General features: G+C 44.8%; 1 protein-coding gene and 1 long non-coding RNA gene across 4 annotated transcripts in view; one reads left to right on the top strand and one right to left on the bottom strand.

Moving 5' to 3' along the window:
• Positions 1-16,101, bottom strand: part of LOC144113108 (uncharacterized) — a 28,091-nt gene extending 11,990 nt beyond the window's left edge. The window contains exon 1 of the long non-coding RNA XR_013310619.1: positions 15,055-16,101. This is a non-coding gene — a long non-coding RNA (uncharacterized LOC144113108). The remainder of the gene's footprint in view (positions 1-15,054) is intronic.
• The window catches only part of LOC144113107 (uncharacterized), a 40,787-nt gene extending 23,304 nt beyond the window's left edge, over positions 1-17,483 (top strand). For 2 of the 3 annotated variants that reach the window (XM_077646019.1, XM_077646020.1), the window contains one exon: positions 16,108-17,483. In XM_077646019.1, coding sequence (XP_077502145.1) covers positions 16,108-16,291 — 184 coding nt within the window. In that variant the 3' untranslated portion in view covers positions 16,292-17,483. Of the gene's footprint in view, positions 1-4,806; positions 4,917-16,107 lie in introns of all 3 variants that reach the window. The other variant, XR_013310618.1, reaches the window with a different exon arrangement.
• The last annotated feature ends 1,170 nt before the right edge of the window (positions 17,484-18,653 follow it).

The raw sequence follows: 18,653 nt of genomic DNA, 5'->3' as shown, positions 1-18,653 counted from the left end.
ATAGCTTGGGCGGCCTTCACATCAGCGCCATTACGCCTTTTCCCATCACCAATCCGTCTTCTCGATATTTTTCATCGATCCGTCGACGCTGCCCTGACGCCTACGCAACGAGCCCAACTTGTTGCCATCCTACAACGTTTTGCAGCTTCGTTTGACTACCAGCAAGCCTCCTCGGGCCGCGCAACCAATTACACACTGTATTGACACTGGCACCCATGCCCCTTTGCACCATCGTCCGTACCGCGTGTCAGCCACTGAGCGCCGCATCATTGATGAGCAGGTGACCGACATGCTTAAGCGCCACGTGATCCAGCTGTCACACAGCCCATGGGCATCTCCAGTGGTCTTGGTCAAGACAAACGACGGTTCTATTTGATTCTGCGTAGACTACCGCCTTCTGAACAAGATTACGTGCAAGGGAGTTTACCCTCTCCCTCGTATCGACGACGCCTTCGACTGCCTGCAAGGCGCTGAGTTCTTTTCTTCATTGGACTTGCGCTCCAGTTACTGGCAAGTGCCGATGGCAGAGGCTGATCGCTCAAAAACTGCTTTCGTCACACCCGACGGGCTTTATGAATTTACTGTCATGCCCTTCGGCCTTTGCAATGCACCCGCCACATTCAAGCGCATTATGGACAATCTTCTCCGAGGGCACAAATGGCACACACACCTTTGTTACCTGGACGATGTTGTGATCTTTTCCTTGGATTTTTCGTCTTACCTCCAGCACCTTGAGACTGTTCTTCGATGCCTGGCCAATGCTGGTCTCCAACTTAATTTGAAGATGTGCTGCTTCGGAGCTCGGCAGCTCACCATTCTCGGACATGTTGTGTTAAAGGATGGCGTTCTCCCGGACCCGGCAAAATTGCGCTCTGTAGTCGTATTTCTGAAGCCCACTTCTGTGAAAGAACTCCGCTGCTTCATTGGCCTCTGTTCCTACTTGCAGCGCTTAGTCCTCAATTTGCCACTATCATCAACCCCCCTGACTCCTGACCAAACTCCTCTCCAGCTACGACCTTTCAGCCTGGTCGCCAGCCTGCGATGAAGCTTTTGCAACACTCTGTCGCCTTTTGACGACTCTATCAATGCTGCGTCATTTCGACCCTCGTTCTCCCACGGAAATCCACACCAATGCCAGCGGCGTCAGCCTCAGTGCAGTACTCGCTGAGTGCAAGCCTGGCTTTGAGGAGTACGTTGCCACTTAAGCCAGCCGGACACTAACAAAGGTTGAAGCCAACTATTCCATCACCAAGAACGAGTGCTTAACCATCTTTTGGGCAATCGTCAAATTTTGTCCCTACTTGTACAGGCGCCCTTTTGACGTCATCGATCACTATGCACTCTGCTAGCTCTCTTTTTTGAAAGATCTCTCCGGTCAGCTGGCGTGTTGGGCTCTGCGACTCCAAGAGTGCGACATTACCGACGTCTGTCGTTCCGGCCGTAAACATGCTGATGCCCTCTCACATTCCGTTCTGCCATCTGTGGCAGTGCCTTGTATATCGGCCCTGCATCCTTTGTCCTTTCCCACTGATATGGCTTCTGAGCAACGCAGAGACCCATGAGTTGCTTGCCTCTTAGATTTCTTATCTGGCCGATCATCACCACCTCCTTCCCGTGCTCTCCGCCGCCAGTCCCATCATTTCGCCATCAGAGACTAGGTTCTTTATGGTCGAAACTACCTCCCGGATGATCGGAAGTGGCTGCTTGTCTTTGCGACCCATCTGCGCTCTATCATTTGCTCCAACTACCATGCTGGTCGCCAGTGTGCCCACGCCGGCTTATTGAAGACTTTCACCCGCCTACAACATCGGTACTACTGGCATGTGATATACCGTTACGTTCGCCAGTCCTGCCTCCAATGCCAGCGCCGAAAAACCCACCTTGCCAACCCGCCGCTGCTCTGCAGCCGCTGCCCTGCCCATCTCAGCCCTTCGAGCGTGTTGGCATTGACCTGTACGGACCTCTTCCAAGCACATCAACTGGCAACCGCTGGATCATCGTTGCCATCGATCATCTTGCACGCTACGCCGAAACATCGCCTTTACCATCTGCTACAGCCAACGACATTGCTTCCTTCATGTTACATCGTATCATTCTTCGCCATGGTGCTCCCAAAGAGCTGCTGAGTGATAGAGATCCCGCATTCCATTCTGAAGTTGTTGAAGCTGTCCTTCAGGAATGCAATGTCGTTCACACACCACCTCCGCCTAACGTAGACAAATGGCAGGGTTGAGCGTTTTAAACTCGCCCTCGGCAACATGCTGGCCATGTAAGTTGCTTCCGATCACTGCAACTGGGACCACGTTCTACATTTCGTCACCTATGCTTATAACTCCGCTGCTCAAGCCACCACCGGATTCTCTCCATACTTTCTCCTCTACGGCCGTGAGCCTTCTTGCACAATAGACACCATTCTCTCATGCCGCCCTGATGCTTCTGAATTTAGGGCTCTTTCCCAAGCCGCAACTTATGCCAAAGAATGCCACCAGCTTGCCCGGTCTTTCACTTCTCATGCCCAGCAGCAGCAGAAAAGCACCCGTGATCACACCGCACTTCTTCCCACTTACCTTCCAGACTCTTTGGTCTGGCTATGGGTGCCTTCCTCAAGTCGTGGCCTTTCCTCCAAACCTCACTGCAAGTACCAGGGTCCCTACCGATATTCTTAAGCAGACCTCCCGCGTCAATTACCTCATCGAACCCCTTACTCCGTCCACTGATCATCGTCGCCGAGGCCGTAAAATTGCCCACACGGACCACCTCAAACCATACTACGACCCCGCTGTTGTCACATCGCCCTAGGCCACCAGGATTGCGCCTTTTCACTGGGGGGAATTTGTAAGACAGGCCTTCAGCTCCCAAGCCGTCAGCGGCTGGCGCTTAAGGAATAAGACGACGACAACAAGCGCTAAATATTCCGATGCTCGTGCATGCTCTGGACTGATCGCTGCTGCTGGACTGGATCTGAACTGTACTGGTAGTCGTTCGCGACGCAGCTCCTTGGAAGACGTCCTGCATTACAATGCAAATATCTTGGTTTACTCCTGTCTAACAATCTTACGTGGTCAATGCACATTAACCATTTCACTTCAGCATAAAGCCAATCCCTGGGCTATCTTCAACACTCAATGAAATTTGCCCCAGCACATGTAAAATTACTAGCCTACGCCACATTAATACACCCTAGATTAGAATGTGCAGCCACCGTTTGGAACCCACATCGAGAATACCTTTCCAAGAGCATAGAAACTATCCAAAATTGCGCTGTTAGATTTGATCATTCTCATTATTCATCCTACACCAGTGTAACCAAGCTAAAGAACCGATCCAGCTTACCTTTATTAAAGCACCACCAAAAATTAGCCAGCTTAACTCTCTTTCATCGATTCTACTATTCACTCCCATCACCCGTTAAGCACCTACGTCACAAAACATTCCGTTTTCAGCTCGTCACTAGAACAGTCAACATATATCGTGCCCTTGCCCAAAAACAAACATTTGCGCAGTCTTTCTTCATCCGAAGAGCAAAAGGTTGGAACAGCCCTCCCAATGGCAAATCACAGAAGGCTTGGTCAAGTTCAAAGATATCTTTTGACACATTTTAAGTTTTTGTGTACCTTTCTACTGAAACGTTGATCTGTTGTACTTTGTTTTACTATGCCGTTTTTATTGTTTACTAATCTTGTCCGGTTCTTATCCATCACTGTGCGCACCATTTTCTTTCTTTTCTTTTTTGTAACCATGGAAGCATTGGAGCATTTTGCATTTTGATCTTGTGAGCTGTTTGCGTATGTTCAAATTGTATTTGGTATCTTTATGTTGGCATCGTGTAGATAATTGGTCCTTTTTGTTGTTTTAGTATTATTTCTATACAACCTACCCCTCTTGTAATGCCCCTTTCTTTGGTTGTTGAGGTTATGAAATAAAATAATGTATACAGGATGTTTCAGCTAGCCTTTGTCACTTTAAAAAATGACAACACACTCTACGAAAATTCAGCTAGTCCAGGGTTATGGGGGAGTTGTCTTGATCAGGTCAGCATATTTTTGAAGTGATCTGATCTGCTAATTAACTGAGGTAAATTACCTTATATTTTATCCTTAGAGGAGTATGTAGATACCGAATTTTAGGATTTTATTTTTTGCTGGTAACGATGTGCAAGACTTTAATTTAAGAATGATAGAACTGCAGAAGGACAATTGCAGGCTTTGGTGTCGTCCTCGTCTACTCACCCCCAGTTATAGCAAATATGCTCTGGAGTTTTTTGTGCCGATCATTCAGCCGTAATACACAGCCTAGTGAGCAGGGCAAAATGCTTTGCAGTGCTTGCACGACGACAGTCTCCAAGCATGTCTTGAGGTATGATCATCTACACTCTGCTGAAGCCACACGCAGCGTATGTCCACATGATGAGGCAGTGTAGGGAGAACTGAAACAAGGACCACTGCAAGTCAGGTGCGCATTTCGTAGAGTTCAAAATGTGGTAACGCTTTTATCGTGACCCAAGTGGTTATAGGAGATAGTTTCTGGTTGCATAGAAGAGTATCTTCAGCACGATCTGAGCAGCTTGGGTTTCCTATTGGTGACGCAGAATATTACTATACAACAGCACAGCATCTTTTCAGGTGCGGCAACTACATGTACAGCCTTTTTCAAAAGTTTAAAGCTCTAGGGGTTAGCTACTGGACCGTGCTGTGTAGCTCGTTATGCATTGTCAGTGTTACCAAACCTCTTGAAGGTGAAAGAAACTTTCGCCCTCAGCCATTCCAAAGTTTGGACTTACTGTAAACGTGTTTATTCGAAGCGCAGGTCGGTTGGCGTTGGTTGAACGGCAACACGACGGACACATTCACAGGCATCATTCGAAATCCCAGCTGCACTTCGTCTACCTCTTTGCTGCGCTGCTGGAACTCCTGGCGGTCGGTCCCATTACATTACAAATGATGCTACAAGGTCCCCACTACACAGCTTAGAAGCAAACCCCTTGAGTACCCTACTTTTGTCAAAGGCTATAGCTGTTCTCTGGCGTTTGCCCTTCGCTACGGTGGGCGAAAGCCAGATGCATCTGGTGGTCTGGACGCCTATATGTGTGCATTAACAGCGAAATGTACACAGACAAGTGTGATGTTCATGGGGTTGTTGAACTCCCCAACGAGCACAAATGACTGATGAGGTGCACGGAAAGACGCAAACCACTTACCGGTCTTCAGAGCTCTTTAGTCTTACTAGTTGCAAAAACCATCATAAGGCCCATGTGATTTGTGGGTTAGCAGATGTTCATGCCACTTGCGGCACTCAGGTTAATGCCTGTGATACATGTTCACTACAAATGGCAGTAAATGCATAATGGCGTAAGTTTGTTGACATTATTTTTTAACTTGGTGCTACAAGTCCAGATTTAATGCTACTGTAATACATCATTGTAACAATAATGCCTGTGAGACGGTCAAAAACTTTTCCCGATTATAAACAGTGGTCATGAGCAGAAAGCCTTGTCAGTGTTGTCACAATGTAATAAAGTTATCTTGCAGAAAATGTCACTGTTCTTAGTTCGCAAGCCGAAAAAGTAGCCTTAAACTTGGGTGTCAGCACACAGGTCAAAAGTATCTAATATCAAATATTCTGGTAAACATTATGCTTTCCGCACCGAATATGCGGTAGTGGTGCCTCATCTCACAGAAAGTGATGGGTAAAACACTTGCCACTTGATAGGAGAATGTACTAACAAAGTTGCATGCTTTTCTGCATGTATAATGGGGACAAAAGTAACATTTCTCAGGTGAAAGAGTTGTGGCAAACTCAATAGGTTACAAATGCCAATAAGACTAATATCACTAAATTTTTGCTTGTAGCATTGCACAAATGCAATTAAAACAGAGGGCACGTTAGCACTTACTGGCATTGAATTTGTCCGTGTGGAACAAATATATGCCCCAAGCTGTTCGAAATTGCATTTGTAGAGCAGCAAACAGCTTACTGGTTTCTCGCAGGTTGTGCCACCATCTGCTAATCTCCAGAAATTGACCGCTGGTTTTGGCTGTATTTTGATTCGTAGTTTCGTAATTGGCAGGATTAAAAAACAGTGGCGCAGCTTGCTTGCTGACGCTCCTTGCCTTCCAGGTGTGTAATATGAAATGATATTTGAAATATCATTTTTTCTGTGCATTGTCGCACTGCTGTCTATATTGGCAGGTTCAGCGTGGCGGGTCCGTTGACTTTTTGAAACGTTAACATCAAAAGTATCTTTTATGCCTCAGTGCTAACTGATATGTGCTGGGAGCAATGTTTACATACTCAGGAACCGTGTTACAAGCTTAGCATATGATGTCCCTACACTAACTTGAACTCAGAATTTTCGTTCTAAAAGTCAGAGTCATTGCGCATCGATGGAAATTGATGAAGACGATGACGTGCAGTGCACAGCGTGAGAGAGCGGCAGTTAAACATGTGGCGTGATCTGTTGCAAAGATAACATAGTGCTCTTGTGCAGTGGCCAGCGAAGCTTTTCTGTTCATGCCGGCGTGGGTTTTAAAAGCCCAGGTGCAGTACAGTCGTGGCAATATTTTATTTCTGCAGGTCTAGCTGGCTTCAGACAAAAATGACATTTTTTTTCGAGATTGCAGGCTTTAGTGCCTTGTACACTAAAAAAATGTCATCCCTGAGCAGGATTCAAACTACCGCCAGTAAAAACTGAGGAGCTTTACTCCCGGTGCCGCAGACAATTCGGCCACCACCGCAGCCTTTCACACTGCACATTTGTGCTGAAATTATTCGTTTATTAACGTCAGTTCTTCCCTCCATTCACCAGGTGCACTGAAGTAGTTGAAATTGAAAGTAACTGGAGTTTCCTAGCCCTGGTCTTGCTTTGTGTGATCAATTTTTTTCAGTCTGCACATTTTAAGGTGCTAACGTTGCGGCATGGGAGCTCAGAGTCGCACGACAAGTTTTAAATCTTGTGATTTCATTTTAGGGTAAAAAAATAAAGAGGAAGAACAGTCATATTGAAGAAAATAACTGAAATGTACATTTCTCAACTAGCTCTACAACTTCAACAAATCAGGAGCATTTAAAAGATATACTGATCTCGTCAAGACTACTGTCTATAGCCTTGTACTAGTCAAATCTTCATGGAGCACATTTTCGTTCTTTCTTGCCAAGTTAGCTTACAGACCTTGTACATTAGCTGGGCAAGTCCATGCAAATAATACATCCTGTGGTTGTGAACATTTTTCAACAGGTAGGAGTAGTGGCAGCTCAGGCTTTTGAAGCCAAAGCTTGAGTTCTGTTGTGTGATTTTGCTACGAGTGAGCTCTTTTTCTGACAGCAAGGTTGGCTTGTTTGGATGGTGCTCCACCAAAATTACGTGCAGGTTACGTCCTTGCTGTTGGTTCTTGCATTTGTGGGGTGAACTTCCAATGACGTGTTTGTGGTATTTGGTAGCCGACACCTTTAGAGACTTCTTGAGGTCCTAACATTTATAACTGGAGTTGTTGGCTTGAGATTAGGTCAAGTTTGCTTGGTACAAAGGGCGAAGCAAATACTGGAGCTCGCTGACATCCAGCGAGCATTTCAGCTTGATTATATGCGCTGGCTTGTGATGCTATGATAAGCTAGCAGAACAAATTTAAGGCCGTCCACCTTGTTTGGTAGGCACTCCCAGCATTCGAGCAGTTTATCCTGTTTCACTTCTGGCCTAAAAATGTATAGTATAGAATTTATGATGTGGGTAATGTCATACACGTCAGTTTTGTTATCCCAGAACCTGTCACAGAACTTCTAGTCAAGACAAATTATGTTTATTTAGGTGCTCGTTGGTGCTACAGTCATTTGTGGATAATTCTTTATAGCTTGTTACATGTTGCAGCCTAACACCCTCCGTGCCGTCTATTCTGTTTGCCACATTTTTTCAGACAGTTGTTAGTTGTTGCAGACAGCATCTCAGCCCAGTGTCCTTCACTCAAGTTCCAGCTGGCTCTAGAACTTTGTATGCATGCTTGCACCTTTGCCATGCATTTAGAGTATGGCATTGAATTGCTGGAAATTCGTATAATTCGTAAATTGCGCGCGCAGCAGCGGCGCAGTTTAGTCGTTGAAGAGACAGAAAATCTGGCGAACCTTACAAGAGAACCAGTGAGACGTTCTCTCAGGTTTTGGCGGCGTTTTGAAGGCGCTCGCGGATATTCCGGAAGCCGCAAAAAGCCGAGTGCCAGTTAGGTTGGCTTCCCCGCATCGCAACCGTGTCGCGTGGAAAGTAGTACGTCAGAGAGAAAGCTATCGTCGTTTTCACCACCTCCATGACAGCAAACATGAAGGAAGGATTCTTACTGCAAGTTTACAACCACCTGCGCTGCTGCTTCCAGGGCGCTGCTTCCAGAGGCGTGAACACGTGCTGACTGTCGGACTGCAACCCACACGCCGCTGTTGGCGAGTGCGAGATAAAAGTGCAAACCTTTGCGCGCACGCTTGCCGCATCACCACCAGTCATTTGTGCAGTGCGGCGAAGCCTGCCGCCTGCCATCCGAACGGGCACAATTTGGTGCTGGGGAGTTCGATATATCCGTTTCATGGCCAACCGCTTTCGATATATAAAGTAGAAATTGCATGCGTTTATCAAAAATATTTGCGAATAGTTTGATATAGCCAATAATTCGTTATATCTGTGTTCGCTATATCAAGGTTTGACTTATATGGGCATTGTTCTTGGACGGATTTATACATTTTTATGTTCTTTTGTAATATATTGCTTCATTCATTTATGATACCCCTCAGGGCCAGTGGCGTTACAGGGAGGAATGGTAAAAACAAAAGAAGAAAATTGGCAGTTACACAAATGTTAGCAATTGCAACACAGAACTGCTCACAAATTATTAATGCCAACAATATCTGCGAGAAGGTGATTCTAGCCACATGAGGTATGCAGCAAAAATGAATCGCAGAAGTATTTGGTATTACATGAATCGATGCCGACTTTGTGACAATAGGATACATGAAAGGTGCAGGAATGACAGAGTGGAAGCTTGGACGAGTTGGTGACGGTTCACTTGCCACATCGTGCTAAACAGACACGGACGCAGGGAGACAAACAGGACGGGCGCCCGTCCTGTTTGTCTCCCTGCGTTCGTGTCTATTTAGGGCTATGTGGCAAGTGCAAGAATGAACCAGCCTCTTCCTGGTTCATTCCCTGCAGTCTCTCTTCTATTCCTCTCTGCGTCCTCACCAGCCGTGGTTCAAGTCCCAGCTGTGAGTGAGGCAGTAGTGGCAGCCAACACTTTTCTTTTCTTAAATAGAGCAAACCAACCAAGCCAGTCATGCACATAGAATTGCAGAGATGCAAAGCTATCTTTTGGAAGAGGTTTCCTAGATGAAAGGGATTACAGTCAGCCCTCAGAGGAGGCCCCGGCCTCTGCCAGCCAGTAACATTGTCATGACCTTAAGGTTAATCCTGTTGATCTGTGGTTAATCCCCTCGAACCTGCCAGCCCCTTGTGATGTCACACCAGCACGTGTAATGGGATTAACCAGGATATCCCGAGAATCAGTCCATACCATTTGCTGGAGGGCTTACTTTAGGGAGCATGTGCCACTGCATTCTGAAGTTTTATCTGACTATGTAATATGGCTTTTTCTAATCTGCACCTTTAGTTGGAGCCGCTGATTGCTTGCTACAGTTGGATTAGTATCACAGATAGCAAATTTTTGAAAAGCAACTAATACCAGTGGTGTTACAAACCATTGAGAATTGCCTTCCATGATTGCTGCTGCGCTAAAAATTATGAGTCCATTCCTCCACTGCAAGAGCCTTGTGGTGCTCTGCATTGATCCACTGATTGTGCTTTGCATTTTCGTTTTGCTCGTGTGTGTAAGCAAATTACTGCCCAGCTCAAATTTGATATGTCCACATGCAGAATCACATTGCACTTCACTGAAAAGGACATGTTCTGTACAAAGGAGGTATGAAAATTCTGGTGCATTTGTAGACGAAGCATGAAATATGATATTGCTTAGGATCGAAAGCATTCAGATGAAGCCTAATGCGTTTTTCTTTATTACGCGACTATGCGACACTGCCTCAGTATAGTGACCATGCCGTGTCTATGCGTGTCATATATAGAATTCCAAACCAAAGCAGTTTATTTATTTATTTCAAATACTCTCATGGCCCAGCGGGCATTATTGAGGGGAGTGGAACAAGAAACACAGATAACAGGAAATTAAAATACGTTCATGGGTTACAGCATACATACTGCACTGCACTGCACTGCACTGAGTTTTACAGGGGTAGTCAAAAAATCCCAGGCCGCTCCGAACGGCCGCGGAGCGGCTCCTCTCCGCTATCGGGGCGCTGTTATTGCACGCTTGTCTCGCCGCGCTTGTGTTTCCAGGGTATGCGCAGAGAGGGGGTGATGCCCCCCTCTCTCGCTCTCCTCGATAACGATGCAGTGAAAAAAATAGTGCGGCGTACGCCTGCAGCGTTCGCTCTTCGCTCTCCGTATTCGGCTGTGGTGCAGCGCGTCGCGGTGCAGACGACCATTCGCATAATTGGATTGGAAAACATTTAATTCGTCAGAAAAGGCAGAATGCAGACGATCCGTGCTAGGTGGCTATCAGTCCACGGCTGACAGTGACCTGGGTAGCCCATTCAATGACCCGGGTTTGAACTCCCAAGTCTGAGCTGACCAACACGGCCTCCCACTGCTCGAGAGTAGGAACCTGTATTTCTGAAGAGTTTTTACTGCTTCGTTATTGACAGGTTGTCATCTCGAGTCTTGTGTTAATGAATAAGTTTAGCGTCTTCGCGCAGGCAAAGCAGATGAAGTCATACTAAATACGGCCGCCAGCATAGTGCGTCACTTTATGCGAATGGTCGTCTGCACCGCGACGCGCTGCACCACAGCCGAATACGGAGAGCGAAGAGCGAACGCTGCAGGCGTACGCCGAATTTTTTTTTCACTGCTTCGTTATCGAGGAGAGCGAGAGAGGGGGGGCATCACCCCCTCTCTGCACATACCCTGGAAACACAAGCGCGGCGAGACAAGCGTGCGATAACAGCGCCCCGATAGCGGAGAGCAGCCGCTCCGCGGCCGTTAGGAATGGCCTGGGATTTTTTGACTACCCCTGTACATATTTCAGGAATTGTGCACATCCATGGAAAGCTGCAGAAAAATAAAACGAAGAAAGAAAACAAGAACTAACAAATAACAGAACTACAAATCAACAAAACAGAGTTTATGTGGGACTGCAAACCGAAGGGCACACATATCATGAACAAGAAATGCAGGCGCTTAACTTTTTCTTGAAATTCTCAAGATCATTGGTGAGTGCCACATCTGCTGGCAAGTGATTCCACTCGGGTGATGTAGTTGGGATGAAAGAATTTAAGCGAGCGGTAGTGTGACAAGGTGGAACGCCCACTTTGCGTGCGTGAATGGTTAATGCGCGGTGAAACATAGGTGGGCGGAAGGAGCAAAGCGTTTTTCAAAACAGGATTCAGATTGTAGATCTTAAAAAAAAGACTGAGTCGTGAAATTTTTCTGCGCAATGAAAGTAATGGCAGTGACAAAGTGTTTTTCAGTAGTGTGACACTTGATGTGCGGTCATAGTTGTGGAGGATAAAACGAGCGGCACGATTCTGAACAGCTTCCAAAACAGATATAAGGGACTTAGCTTGAGGGTCCCATATCAACGCGGCGTATTCAAGCTTTGAACGGACCAGTGTAGAAGGAGTTTGACTGAAATGGGTGCATTCGAAAAGTTTCTTTTTATGTAACCAAGCATACGGTTAGCGTTTCCAGTAATGTATGTAATATGCTGGTTCCAGGATAAATTTGACGTCAGATGTACACCAAGGTATTTATACGAGGTAACCGGGGCTAACGAAGCATTGTTGATGCTGTAAGAGGCTGGTGGCGAGACGCCTTGACGTGAGAAGCGCATGGATTTGCATTTTGATGCGTTTAAAACCATTTTCCATTTAGTACACCAGTCAGTAACACAGTTAAGATCTGCTTGCAATAAGTGGAAATCATTAGGGTTTTTAATTTCACGGTATAGTATGCAATCATCTGCAAATAGTTTGATAGAAGATTTTATGTTGTTAGGCAGATCATTAATGTACACAAGGAATAATAAGGCTCCTAGTACCGATCCTTGTGGTACCTCAGACGTAACCGGCATTGAAGATGATTGAAGACCGTTAACGTGGACAAACTGCGAGCGATTAGATAAAAAACAACGAATCCATGCTAGAACATTCGGGTCGATATGAAGATGAGCAAGCTTATACAACAACAGACTATGGGACACTTTATCGAAAGCCCTGCAAAAATCTAAGAAGACGACGTCGATCTCTGAACCTTCATCAAAGAATGGAATAAATTTCGTTGCTGAAAGATAATAGCTGCGTTTCACAGGAAAACTGTTTCCTGAAACCATGTTGTGTAGGTGTGAAAAACGAAAATGATTCAAGAAAACCAGATAAGTGAGAAAATATTATATGCTCCATGATTTTACAGGAAATGGAAGTTAATGATATGGGACGATAATTGAAGGGTGAATGCCTGTCGCCAGATTTATAGATGGAATCACTTTAGCCAGTTTCCATTCGTATGGTATATCTCCTGCTTCAAGCGATAGCTCACATATCTTCAGTAAAAAAATTGCGGAGTACACTTTAGTATTCTTCAGGACTTTGGAGTTACAGGCCCGCAAGAAGAGGAGATTTTCAAATTGTTAATTATGTTAATAATTCCATCATAACCAAACCTGACAGGGTCCATTGGAAAGCTTATGTTACATGCATAGTCTCTAACATCAGTAATGTCAGTTACGGTACTTGAAAAAGCTGCATTAAAGGTCTCGTTAAGGATGGCAGCGACGTTAGCGCTTGAAATAGGGTTTGACTGAGGGTCAACGAGGGATATAAGTGACTGGTCTCGTTTATTGACACTGCTCCGAAATTTCTTTGGATTGCTCATTAGAAGCGTTGGCAACGTCACATTAAAGTAGTAGTGCTTCGATTCCTTCAAAGATTTCTTGTAACTGTTAACAGTTTTTTGGAGCGCTGACCAGTGCTCACGCTTTCCAGAAGACTTAGCTTTGCGGAAAAGCCTCCTTTTTTTGTTTGCCAGACGTTTTAATGAGCAGTTGTACCATGGATAGTGGCAGTTAGTTAAAAGCTTTTTTCGAGGAATATACAAGTCAACCAACTTGCAAAGCTTATTTCTGAAAAGCTGCCAGTTGGTATTTACGAATCTTTCGTTGAAGTTTTCCAGAAATTTGTCAAGGAAGACTTCAAGTGCTTTATTGATTGCTGTGTAATTTCCTTTAGCATAATCATATATTACTTTTGTATTGTTATGTGACGTTCGAGCAGGGAAGTTCAACATGACATGTAATAAAGAATGATCGCTTATACCTGGTAAATAGGTAATATTGCAAACAGCATCCAGGGCTGTTGTTAGCAACAAGTCTAATACACTAGATGTTGAAGATGTGACCCTCGTAGGCTGCATTATTACCCGAGTTAAACAAAAGTCGAACAAAGATTTACAAGATTAGAGGCTTCTGATGAAGAGTTGATAGTGGTATACGAAACGCTAGACCAGGTAATATTAGGGAAATTAAAATCACCAAGTAAAAAAACAGGAAGATTTGGAAATCTGGCACACACAGCACTTAGCGCGTCATGAAGGTTGCTGCAAAAACCAATCCCAGTAGAGGGCGAACGGTAGCATGCTCGCAATAGAAGTTTTTGATATTCAGTCGTGATCTGCACACATAAAAACTCTAGTGTCGTAGGAATATCAATGTGAAGGCTATCAAGATGATCAAAGACCGCGACCAGAACACCGCCACCACGTGCGACTGCGCGATCACAGCGAAATATGGAGTACCGCTTTTGCGTAGCGAGGATTTCCGTGCTTCTAACAGAATCATTCAGCCATGTTTCCGTTAGGACAATAATGTTGGCCGATGTGGTATCGGCGGCACAGGAAAGGTCATCGCGATTGCGAACAACACTGCGTACATTTGTGAACAGCACTGAAATTCCAGAGACCGGCTGCGCACGCGGACGAAGGCGCCCAGCCAGCTATCCCGAATCATCAGAACCACCCGCGGCACTGAGATCAATACGTGAAGTAGTAGCATACACTCTACTTTGTTCACGAACGCTATCACTTTCAGCACAATAGATGTAGCATTTCTTGTTTAATAATAACTTTACGTGCCTCAGTTTGAAGCACGTGTTGGGTGCAGTCTCCTTCGCAAATTCCACCAGTTTTTTTCTAGCATGTCTTGTAGATGGGCTAAAATCTTCAAACATAGAAACATCTGAATCTTTGAGTTTTGACTGAGCATTTAATAGCATTTGCTTTGTTTTGTAATTGGAAAATTTCACCATTATTGGCCGCGTTTTGGTATGGTCTGCAATGACGATTCGGTGGGCCCAAGCGATATCAGTACTGGAAAGGGTAATTGACATTTGTTGCTCTATTATATTCACAATTTTTTCCTTTGACTGCAACCATGTCTCGGGGCCTTCGGTGTCTTCAGATATACCAAAAAATAAAAGGTTATCTCTACGGGATCTATCTTCAAGGTCGTTCATTCGGACCCTGAAAGAATAATTTTTTTTGGCTAGGCGTTCAGCAGTTGACTTGAGAGCATTAAGATCCTGACGGATGGATTTAGAACCTGCAAGTTTTGTCTCAACATTTATAAGCCGGTTTGAAATATCAATAACCTTCACGTCTAGTTCCTCTTGATTGCATGTAATAGACTGAATTGAATTCAATATTTCGACCTGCCCTTGTTCAATGTTTGTTGAGCGAATTCTTAGATCCTCTAGAAGGGCGAGTATGGCACCGCTGTCAGATTCGGGCGTTGGGTTTTGAGGGTTGTTACGGGTGTTATGGCCAGGCCCAGGGTTTAATTCAACATCTCCGGACAAAAGCAATTTGAGCACATAACACTGGCATACATTTTCTAACAGCACTTGTGGGCAATGGAGCATAATGAGGCAGACATCATTTGAACGCTTGGATGAGACTGGACTAACCTGAAGGATGAAAAAACGAAAGAAGTTGGTGAACCACATCGTATCGCTGCTCCCATGCCCACTGAAGGGGTGGCGATGGTGCAGCCCATTTATATCTTCTGCGATGGTTGACATCGATGCCGATCGGTGGTAAAAATCTTGAGAAGTGGTTACCATCTGCGTCATGAAAGCATTCCATGGGTCGTCGGAGCATTTGTCAATTGACGCCGGCGCACTCCCATCGAAAAGCGCCAAAGGGATTCCGCCGTAGCACAGAACTGGATCCGAAGCGACGCTGCCAGTGAAGAGGACCGGACACTGAAGGATGAAAAAACGAAAGAAGTTGGTGAACCACATCGTATCGCTGCTCCCATGCCCACTCTAAGTCGCAATGTCTGGTGCAGAGCACCTTTCTTTATTTTTCTTTTCTCAGAATCGGCGAGTATGAGAAGCTATTCTTGCCAAATAGTTACCTGGGGTGTGTATGCTATAAAAAAAATTATGCTTTGTTGAAATGCGCTGAAATAGCGAGAAACAGTTGATGTCCAAGCTCAGTACAGTGTGCCCGCCACTCGTCTGCTGCACCAGCCAGTGTGAGAGGAGGAAGGGACTGCTCGCCTGTTCAGTGCCTCCTTTCCTCCTCTCCCATGAAAGTGGTCTATACAAGTTCTGAAGTGAGCTATGCTCACTATAGTGAATCAGAGTCGAAGAATAACATGTAACTGATGAGTACAAATTGGGAAATGCTTTGTTTTCTTGAAAGTCTTTCTGAACTAGCATTTGCTCTTTGGAGATTCAACCGCAATTTCTGGCCCCTCTTACTAGTTTGCAGTTAAGATGTACACGCATGAAGCAAAATTCATACATATATGAAAGACTAGGTAAAGTGTTTTGTACTATGCACCTCTGTTGCCGATGAGATGCATGTTTTTGCATTGTCTAGCTGTGTAAACTATTTCAACTGTGAGCCCGTGGGCTAAGAAATGCATGTTTTTACATTGTCTAGTTGTGTAAACTGTTTCTACTGAGTTAACACATGTTGTAGTCATCGTACCAGTCTTGTCTCTCATGCAGGGCCAATTCAAGTGTGTTAGCTCGTCGTCGCCGGAACCAGAAGAAAGCAGCCAACAAAAAGAAAGCTGCTGCTCGGCGAGCACTGAATCGTTTTGACTCAACTGACACATCGGGTATTAGCAGCGGTAGCGAAGCTAGTCTTGAAGACATCTCTCGGAGCTGCCAGCCATGCCCTCCGGAGTAAAGTGCACAATCGAAACGTCCTGACTGTTTAGAGGCATTGTGTCGAGCCAGATGTGGATGAACTGTGCACAGTGTTGGGCTGCACAAAGCCTGATTCCAACTGTTGGCCTATGAGCACTGCTTCTTGAGATTTCCAGTGACAAGCCGGTGTCCAGTGGCTTTTCTTGAGACAGAGCCACATTGGTTGAAATTCTCGGGCAAAAGGAACCCTCCACTTCCTTACTGCATTAAGCTCTTTAAGAGACGTGCAGCTTTCTTGCATTACCAAGTTCTGCAAGAACTGGTGAGATTTGTCGGAAGTATTTCTTTGTTGCTCTCTGAAGTGTATTGCTAATGTTGCAGGGGCGTTTATGTAAAGGAGCCAGCTTTTTTTTTCCTTTGAAGGGCCATTGTTAGTAGTCTCTAGTTTTCTACAAGGTTTTTTGTACGTTTTGCAGAGAATAAAATATTTACATTTTGTGATTTTTTTTTTGCTGGTATACAAAGCATTTTTTAGTGAGCCATTTGTTAGCCTCCTGTGCTTAGGGCATTGCCATTTGTCTCCTTTATTTTTTGTGTATTTACACGCTGCATTTACATATTTGATAATATTTCAGTGCAGTTCATCTATGTTGCTCATTTTTGAGGCCAGTCACTGTTTATTTCTACATGTTTTGCCTTTACCTGCCTGTTTTTTTTTGTGTGGTGCAGTTCTTGTTGTTGCTCGTTTTTGTATTAGCTCTTTTTTCCGTTGGTCGTATTAGTGTTTGTCCTTTTTCATTTTTTTTTCTCCCTCAGAGATGGTTACAAGCTGGTTTAATATGGTCTTTCCAAAGCCTTAGCTGCTAGTTACACTTGTCCACGTCAATTCCCTGTGATACATTATACATATATAGTACAAACACGGTGAGCTCTTTCTGCCTGACGGTGTCTTCCCAATGTATTGCAGCACAAATGAAGCTTCACTGCCCAGTTGTTATGGACCTACAACGTTGGTGACAGCAATGTTTGCTTGTAAAGCCACTCTTGAAAGAATATTTTGTCTAAGATGTTGCCATGCTTGTTTACATGTGCATCTGTTTTGCCCACCGACCTCTATAGTCTACTCTAGGGTGATTTAAAAATTCCATATATCTGCTTAGGCTGTTTAAGGATTGGATATGCTTTATTGTGGTGCAATTGTGGCTTTAAGAAATATATCTTGTCTTTGCAGAGCTGGCTTTTTCTGCTTATTTCACTTATGCCAGAGTTTGGTAAACAACAAATGGTGATGGATATTATATTCTGGCTTCCTTTGCAACCAGAATGTAATCTGAGTTCTTCGATCATACAGACTGCAAAGCTGCTTTGAAACTTGGCTATTCCCTGTGGCCACTTTGCTGAGGTTAGCAGATGGAGATGCCTTCTTGGAGCATCAAATACAACCATCGCCATTTTTTGGAATTACATTCAGAGACTCTTAAATGTGTTGCTTGTTACTGTGCCTTTCACTGATTTGATTGCACCAGCACAGTTATCTTGGAGTTTTGGCGCCGTCAAACTGCCAGATTTCAATATTTATAGGTATATTTAAGCATTATGTATGTACAGTATTGTGCGCTTTTATCGCGAAGACTTTCAAAAATTTCCCCGCCTCAACCTCTGGCTCATTTGCGGTGAAACTGCACGCAGAGCTTGCTTATTATGGTAACTTTTGTATCGTAGCAAGTTTGACAATGGTCCTTACTTAGTTGAGCCGTGCATGATGCGAAAGCATAATCTTCTATGTAGAGATCGGCGAACCAAAGTAATTGGTTGACGTTTTTTGCTGAAGGGCGCACTGGCGCCATCTGTTTTTGTAGTGGAAAACGTCGCAAGGCCGCAGTCGCAGCGCGCTTACGCATGCACAGCAGGCATTGCAGCAGACGACGCCACTGCGCCCAGCACAGTTTCTTACTATTAACTAGAATGAAAGCTGGCGATGCTGCACCTGTACCTCCATGGGCGCGCAAAGCATCATGGGGCAATGAGCTACTTGGTGCTGAACAGTAGGTTTTTTGCAGGAACACAGAGTGGCGTTACTGAGATGTCCCATTCCGTATCCACGGTGAGACGACTTTGGCGACTTTGGCGTAAAAGTAGTGTGCAAAATCCATAGTAGCGAAAACGCAACAGCACAAGACGCCAACAGAAGGTTTTTGTTTTCCGAAATGCTGTGGAAAAACCTTTTAAAATGTTGAAGCAACACCATTTTTTTTTCAAATACAGATTTCTTTTTAAAAGTGCGCCTGTTAAGCACGAAATATTGGCTTTTGTGGTCTGCAATGCTTGGCCAATAGGAGAGCAAGCCATCGCTTATTTTGAGCAAACTTTGCATTTACATGCCTTCCTGCTCGTTTGTTACG

The sequence above is a fragment of the Amblyomma americanum genome, chromosome 1, assembly GCF_052857255.1.
Source record: "Amblyomma americanum isolate KBUSLIRL-KWMA chromosome 1, ASM5285725v1, whole genome shotgun sequence".
Classification (NCBI taxonomy): Eukaryota; Metazoa; Arthropoda; class Arachnida; order Ixodida; family Ixodidae; genus Amblyomma; species Amblyomma americanum.
Note: the sequence above shows the minus strand (reverse complement) of the source record. Positions and strands in the feature narration are given on the sequence as shown.